The sequence below is a fragment of the Maniola hyperantus genome, chromosome 25, assembly GCF_902806685.2.
Source record: "Maniola hyperantus chromosome 25, iAphHyp1.2, whole genome shotgun sequence".
Taxonomy (NCBI): domain Eukaryota; kingdom Metazoa; phylum Arthropoda; class Insecta; order Lepidoptera; family Nymphalidae; genus Maniola; species Maniola hyperantus.
In genome coordinates this window covers 3,202,968-3,211,255 of record NC_048560.1, presented here as the reverse complement: position 1 = coordinate 3,211,255, position 8,288 = coordinate 3,202,968, and the positions used below count along the sequence as shown (strand labels likewise).

The window sequence follows — 8,288 nt, the reverse complement described above, 5'->3', positions numbered from 1 at the left end:
TCCTGAAAGGCCGGCAACGCATTGGCGATTCCTCTAGTGTTGAAAATATTCAAGGGGCGGCGATAATCACTTAACATTAGGTGACCCGCCTGCTCGCTTGCTCGCTATTTTTATAGAAAAAAAGAGTTTGCTATTTTGTTACCATTGTAAATTTAAAGCACTAGTTGACCTACCCGGCTTCGCCCGTTGGAATTTCAAATATACAATGTAGCATTGTTACTTCTGAATGAAGTAGTTTTCTTATGGTGAAAGAATTATCAAAATCGGTTCTTAAGTTTCAGAGTTTATCTATTACAAACAAACATATCTTTTTTCAGTATAATATTATTATAGTATGTATAGTATAAAGTACAGATCAGTAGGTAAAAACAATCGGCAATATTATGATAGGGAATATGAAAGTATTTAACCTTTGTTCAAATTCTATGTGTTCGTACGAGCTGTAAGACCAAAATAACTTAAAAATATATATACAGTGAACCAAAAGCTTAATTTGCTACAATCAGCTGAAACAGATCAAATCTGTATGGTGCAACATGCAACATGCGACATGCACCGCCCGCCCTCCCACTGCTAAATATGCAGGGGAAAGCAGCCACAGATCAGCCACAGAAATCCCAGTACCCGTAGTACAAAATTTTACGTCTCACCAAACGAAACCAAATTCGAGAGTCGAAATACTTCCGCGTTACAGTAAAATGGACCTAAACAGCCTTGAATTGAAGTCAAATATTCAATGCCACTGATTTTAATTTCGCAATGTTTCCGCTTGGAGCACTGGCTGTAGAAGTGTAGACAAACTTGAGCTTTAAAACAAGGCTTTTAAGATCCAGTTTACTGTAACGTGGAAGTATTTCGACTCTCGAATTTGGTTTGGTTTGGTGAGACGTAAAATCTTGTACTACGGGTACAGAACACTCTCGACGAGGATGCTCCGGTGTCATACTGTACCCGTAGTACAAGATTTTACGTCTCACCAAACCAAACCAAATTCGAGAGTCGAAATACTTCCGCGTTACAGTAAACTGGATCTAAATGCCTTGTTTTAAAACTCAAGTTTGTCTACACTTCTACAGCCAGCGCTCCTAGCGGAAACATTGCGAAAATAAAATCAGTGGCATTGTATATTTGACTTCAATTCAAGGCTGTTTAGGTCCATTTTACTGTAACGCGGAAGTATTTCGACTCTCGAATTTGGTTTGGTTTGGTGAGACGTAAAATCTTGTACTACGGGTACAGATTTGATCTGTTTCAGCGGATTATAGCAAATTAAGCTTTCGTTTCATTGTATATCATGGATTTCCTATACAACATCAAAAATATATTTGGTCTTTAAGAATCCTATACCTACTATCCGATGTAACTATTGTTATTTATAACACCGTTCAGTGTTTAACAATACGGTTTTGTGCTTCATTCAGATGTGTGTGTGAAAATGTGTGACCAGTGCATTCAAAGATAGGTGTTCTATGGATTTGTGACAATTTTATTGGTAAGTATTTTCTTGTTATATTTGTATCGGCGATTACGCACTGCACTTCCGTCATACGAGTTCTATCCGTCATCCGTGAGAATACCAGCGATTATTTACGACATTATGTTATAAGCTACCATACAAAACAAGGGACGTTTTTTCTTGGACTCGGATCGGATGAGTGCGTAGCCGCCGTATCTACGAAAACTTTCATCCAAACCGAAACAGCCGTTTTGGTTCTTCTGGGCATGGTACCTACAGCTACATTGTGACTTCTGACCAAAATACATTTATCTAGGGTTCCATTCCCGAAGGACGGCAACGGGACCCTATTACTAAGCCTCGTCTGTCTGACAGCGAGTTGTATCTCGTGAACCTGAGTTCCGCAATTTTTGATGTTACTTATGTATTTTAATACTAGTTAATGCCCGTGACTTCATCCGCATGGAATTAGGTTTTTTAAAAATCCCGTGGGAACTCTTTGATTTTCCGGCATAAAAAGCCTATGTCACTCTCCAGGTCTTTATACTCATGCAAAAATCACGTCAATCCGTTGCACCGTTGCGACGTGATTCAAGGATAAACCAACAAACAAACACACTTTCGCATTTATAATAAGGGTACTGATTAATTATTTAGAAACTAGCTGCCCCGGCGAACTACGTACCGCCTAACAGTCGATTCTTTTTCAGGATTTTTTAAAAAAAATTCTCCGTAAGAACCATCCCCGTACTTCAAAGAATATAATGAAAAAAGAATCAGCGAAATCGGTTCAGCTGTTCTCGAGATTTGCGATCAGCAACACAATTAGCGATTCATTTTTATATATAGAGATGTCCTTGAAGTGTAGGTAGAAACCCTGCCATAAATATCATAAATCTCAAGATTTCAAGATTGGTTTCAACGAATGAACATCTTAATTAATTCAGAATAGCTTTCTTAAAGCTTTACTTTTACATAGGTATTATCAGTTTATTTATTTCGATGTTGTGTTATTTGGAAGACTGCCAAACCCTCCATAGTATAGTGGATCGACAGTTTTCTGTCTAGCGAATTGTTTTTGGACAAAAATAAGGATGTTTTTGTAGTAAGTAGTAAGTATATAAATGACTGGTTTTTGTCTGAGTCAAGTCTGAGCGTCTGTCTGCTTATACTCTTTTATTAGTCTTTTTTTCTTTGAAGGACCTTTAAAAGTCTTTCTTTATAAGTTCAACACTTCTAAATGCGTGTTAGAGTCACTTTATAACTAAGGCTCTAATGGCCCAATATGTTCGGCACATAGTTATAGGAAAAAGAAGTTAACACACTCACAAAAAAGAGCCGAAAAAAAATATTTGGTAGTGGGGTAATATTGTTTATTGCTTAAATAAAATTTAAAAAAAAATCTATTTCATGTAATCAATTTTTTGCTCTTATTATTATGTCAAGGCTTTATCAATGATTTGGAAAGCAGATTATACTGGGAAAAGCAGGTAAAAATGTGACTATTAAAATAGGTACCTTCTGGGCTGCTGAATACAAAGCCATTGTTTTAGACAGTGTTTAATTTTATGAGTGTCTAAGAACTCTTTCGGAATGAGTTAATCCAAGGTATAATATTCTATATCCATTCCACAGCCAAATCTGTCCAGCTGTTTTTGCGTGAAACAGTAACAAACACATACACACACACACACTTTGATAAACATCAATGTTCTACCTAACAAAGACTATGTTACTGTAAATGTATTGAGAGTTGAGACGGAAATGTGAGTATACCAATCTCTTTAAACTTTTCACGGAACGATTCGTATAATGCAATGTCCCATAGGGTCCCAAGGTCCCGTGGCACATCGAAATTGCTGAAACAGGCGAGCAATTCCGAACATTCCCGAAGGTTTAGCTTTGCGGATTTCAGAGTTCGAACTTCAGTTTCATGCGGCATTCAGCCGTTATAGACGCGAGTGGGGTTTACGTCATTTTGTGCGTTACAATTAACTTTTGCCATGTAATTTATATGAAAAAATACGTATAAAGTGCTAGTGTTTGTGATTTGTGAATATTTTGACCTTACATTTCGGATAAATTTACAAAAAAAAGGTTGGATTTGCCATATTTCGTACCTCGCACTTTTTACGACAGTTCCGCACACTAGCCAATACAATATCGGTTTTATAAAATAGATGATAGGATTATAGTTATTGTGCACTTTAAGATAGGTCCGGTTTTCGTGTGGACGTTTCGGTTTATTATTGTTTTTGGGGTGGGGTATAGAATGATTTGTATATAGGGTAGGTAAAGGTTGAGGCTTTAAATTAAAATTGTGACATATCTCGGTCAAGTCCATTAATTATTATAAAACTAGATAATGCCCGCGACTTCATCCGCGTGGATTTAGCTTTTTGAAAATCCCATGGGAACGCTTTAATTTTCCGGGATAAAAAGTAGCCTATGTCCTTCCCCGGGATATAAGCTAACTCTGTACCAAATTTCATCATAATCGTTTAAACGATTGGGCCGTGAAAAGCTAGCAGACAGACAGACAGATAGGCAGACAGACAGACAGACAGCCAGACAGACACACTTTCGCATTTATAATATTAATAAAACTAGATGACGCCCGCGACTTCGTCCGCGTGGATTTAGTTTTTTGAAAATCCCACGGGAACTCTTAAGCTTCCTCCTTCCTTCCTTTGAGCTTTTAAAGTAAATGCTTACTTAAAAAAATCACAAACGCTGAAATCCGCATCACATAACTTTCTCTGAAGAGAACACATTCCGTAGTCATGAGCCGCCCTCGTAATTTTCAGAACTAAATGTGCGTATTACATTGCTCTACCTCGTTATGACAAGCAGTTGAACCTTTGTGTTCCTGAAAATAAGATTCAAATTAAAATAACACTGAATGGAGTCCACGATAACCCATTTACTACTTTATATCTTCGAGAATAAGTATTAAAATAGTGTAGTGCGGATTGTGAGTAGCATATTGATAAAGGCTTTTCGTTTTCTTTTTGTAAGTGGAATATATACGTGGAAACTTTACCTTTTCAAGTAAAGTGTCCACTATACTCCATATATAAATCTACTTAAATAATCATTTTTAGGGTTCTATACCTCAAAAATAAGGAACCCTTATAGGATCACTTCGTTGTCTGTCTGTCTGTACGTCTGTCCGTCTGTCTGTCGTGTCTGTTAAGAAAACTATAGGGTACTTCTCGTTGACCTAGATTCATGAAATTTAGAAGGTAGGTAGGTCTTATGGCACAAGTAAAAGAAAAGACCTGAAAACCACGAATATTATATATCACAAAACGGGTTATATCACAAAAAAAATATATGTGTTTATGAACAAGTAATTAGTATTTTCAATTTTCAAAGTAAGATTACTATAGGTACCTGAACATTATATACCAGATTTTTGTGCATAATACATAGTTTTTGATTTCTCGTGTAAAATGTTGAAAAAAATACCCTAGTACGGAACCCTTGGTGCAAGAGTCTGACTCGCACTTGGCCAGTTTTTATTTGCAAAGAATTACTTCATAAAAAGTTAAGTTTAGGTTTTATTACACTTTAACGACTTTAACTAAACCCTTAAGTTTATCTATAAGTTTCTTTCTTTCTTGTTACAGCTATGCGGTTGAAGGGGATTGAAAAAGGCGTCAGTTTGGAAAATTAAGTAAGAAAGAAAATTCAAAATGGCGGAAGCGGAAGGTGGAGCGAGCGAGCAAGATGATGTCTCATTCTTACGAACGGTAAGTTTTTTGGAATTCCACAAACAAGTTTTCGACAAGGTGGTAGTTGTTCTGTTCGTTTAAATTCTTCATAGGTACAACTCGAATAAGAGAACAAAATTTCGACTCGTAGGTTTTACAGTAGTATATACGTTTCCCGACTGCATAACTTACTTACTCTCCCAGGCAAGGAGAAAACGAAAAGGCCAAAGAATCTCAAAGTCAGTCACCCATCCAATTACCGACTTGGCTCACAATCGCAATCGATTGATATGCATTGTCGCAACTATAATAATATAATTTGCCATACAATAATACTTCACCATGCCATAAGCATGTATATTTTATAGGCCACACGCCCCTCAGATAGGTGTATACGTATAGGTAGTTTCTTAGAGGTAAATATACTCTTTCAGTTAATCATAAAATAGTAAGTTAATAATAATAATTAGTAAGTTAATGTTGCAAGTGACTATAGTGGCCAACAACAGTCAGAGGACAAAATGCCGCATACACGTCTTAACACCTTCTTTTAGTATAGAGGGTAAAAAATAAGACTCTACGCCGCTACGGCGTAGAACCACGTAGTACTTTTGTATGCGGTTACCTTGTAAATAATAAATAAATTAATAAAACCGTTTATTGTGTTAACAATGTAACAGCTAAAATTATTATAACACCGTCTTTTAGTGTCAGGGATGAAAAATAAGACTCTACGCCGCTACGGCGTAGTACTTCGTAGTATGTGTTTACGCCGCGACGAAAGCCTTACAGCTCCACGCTAAGTTACCTTAATAAGTTTCCCTGTGAATCAATCAAATGTCGGGTCAGGGTAAATGGGTCAGGGCTTTGTCGTTAACTTGTTAAACACTGTGATTTCTAAATTGTAGGCTTAGTATAAGATTTTACATCTCACTACAGCACTATACCACTTTTATAAATCGTATTTCGTTTGTGCAGTAAATCACAATCTAACGTCGACTAAAACCGAATGCACCTACGCCAAAGAAAATACAGACTGTATTGCTTGACGTTAGGATAAATAAAAGAACAACAGAGACTCTTGCTATCTCGCTAACGCTATATCGTGCGTAGGCATGAGATAGCGTTGGTGCGTAGGCAACAACCAAAAGCGGACCGACGTGCGCTATGATTGGCTGAGATTGTTTCGCGCCAGGTAGGTACATCAGCATAACTTATAAAAGTGGTAGTACTCAGTATAACGTTATAGAATTCGAGCGATGAAATATTCCAGCGATAAAAAAAAATGGATAATGACTACCTTGTTTTATAACTCAAGTTAATCCAAATATCAATAGCCAGTGCTCCAAGGAGAAATGTTGTGAAATTAACATTGGTGGTATTCAATTTTCGACTTTAAATCAAGGTTGTAAAAAAAATTGCACTCTGACGTTATTGTGATTCGACGATCGAATTCGATCAACATCAGTGAGGTATTCTATCTCATACTAAGCACAATGAGGTTTATGGATTATTTTAATATGCTTAGAACTTACTTTGATAGTCCACGATTGTGTAATGTGCGTGCAAAGGTTGTCCAAGGCCGCGGAAGTCTGATTCTGAATGACGACGCATACTTATAGACAACTATAGAGTAAAGTGGCACCAAAGTCCAGTACTTAGCGTCCTTTTTAATGACACTCGGTTTTATTTAGGTACTTTGGCATATAAGTACCTACAACACAAATTTTTAAAAAATGTGCTCTCATGATGAGTTTGTTTACTCAGTAGCTTATACCTAAAGTCAGAATTAAATTGCTCTGTGAAGCCAAATGACCAGCCCTGATCGACTCACAGAAACCAATTACCAGTTCATTCGCGCGCCAAAATTGACTTTGTCGCCAGGGGTAGATCGTTCAGGAAGTTATACTCTATTCACTGAAAGAAGTTAATGTACCGCTCTGTCTTTTCGTAATCCAATACAAATGACAGAAAAAATAATCTCTTTGGCTAAACTGTTGGCTAATCTCTATGGAGATTGGCCGTCGTCGGTGGCCAAAATTCGGTCGGGGGGCCATTTTAGTGGCATACTTTGTACCTACACAAAACTAATGTTCGTCATTGAATGAGTCATTCAAAGATTCTCTCGTAATGTAAAGAATAATTCCGTATAGGTAGGTGCCTAGTCCTATAAATAGGTAGCGCGATACACCAATGACATTTGGCGTGGATCGCCAGATCCCAGCGCCAAGCGACAACAAGCGCGCCAAAATAGAATACATTTCACATGCAATATTGTAATAATAAGAGTTAACAACTTATTTGTCGTCAATTGGTTAAATCAGACATGAGGAGAACCAGAGTAACTGTACCAGCTCAGCGGGTTGAGAAGCTGAAGTGGTAATGAGATGATTCCTAGAGGAGACCCATGCTTAGTAGTGAACCGGCGATGGGGTGATCAAGGTTGATCGTGATGATGATGAGATACGAAACTGGCTTCATCAAATTGTGCATCATTTTGAATGCAACGTAGAATTGGCTAGAATGAAACGTAGGGAGGCTAATTTTAAGATTTAATAATAATATTGCAGTTTACGTCATTGTTTTAAAATAACGGCTTAGTCCAATCCACGCTACAAACACGTACAGAACGCGGCAGAAAATATTGTACTTCGACCTTTAGAAAGAGATAGCGGTTTCGTAGAGCGTTGTCTAGGCTGTCGTTGAGACCGACAAAACGTCACATAGGTATGAGTGACAGAGACAACGGTCAACAAAGCCAAAATATTATCTAAATAATATATAAAAGGAAAAGGTAACTGACTGACTGACTGACTGACTGATCTATCAACGCACAGCTCAAACAACTGGACGGATCGGGCTGAAATTTGGCATGCAAATAGCTATTATGACTTAGGCGTTTTAGGCGAAAGGGTTTTTCAAAATTCAACCCCTAAGGGGGTGAAATAGGGGTTTGAAATTTGTATAGTCCACGCGGACGAAGTCGGGAGAATAAGCTAGTTAAAATAAAACTATAATGATGATGAAATAATGACAAAAATTTAGGCCTATTTTGCATCACTGCTACCACTATTCGGAAAGCTCTGGCCAATGAATTATTTAACGCTCATACATTT

At 37.4% G+C, this 8,288-nt stretch overlaps 1 protein-coding gene across 1 annotated transcript in view; it reads left to right on the top strand.

The window, feature by feature from the left end:
* Positions 1–1,384: 1,384 nt before the first annotated feature.
* RyR (Ryanodine receptor) overlaps positions 1,385–8,288 on the top strand; it is a 127,415-nt gene continuing 120,511 nt past the window's right edge. Inside the window, exons 1-2 of the mRNA XM_034981626.2 lie at positions 1,385–1,492; positions 5,089–5,211. Coding sequence (XP_034837517.1) covers positions 5,155–5,211 — 57 coding nt within the window. The 5' untranslated portion in view covers positions 1,385–1,492; positions 5,089–5,154. The remainder of the gene's footprint in view (positions 1,493–5,088; positions 5,212–8,288) is intronic.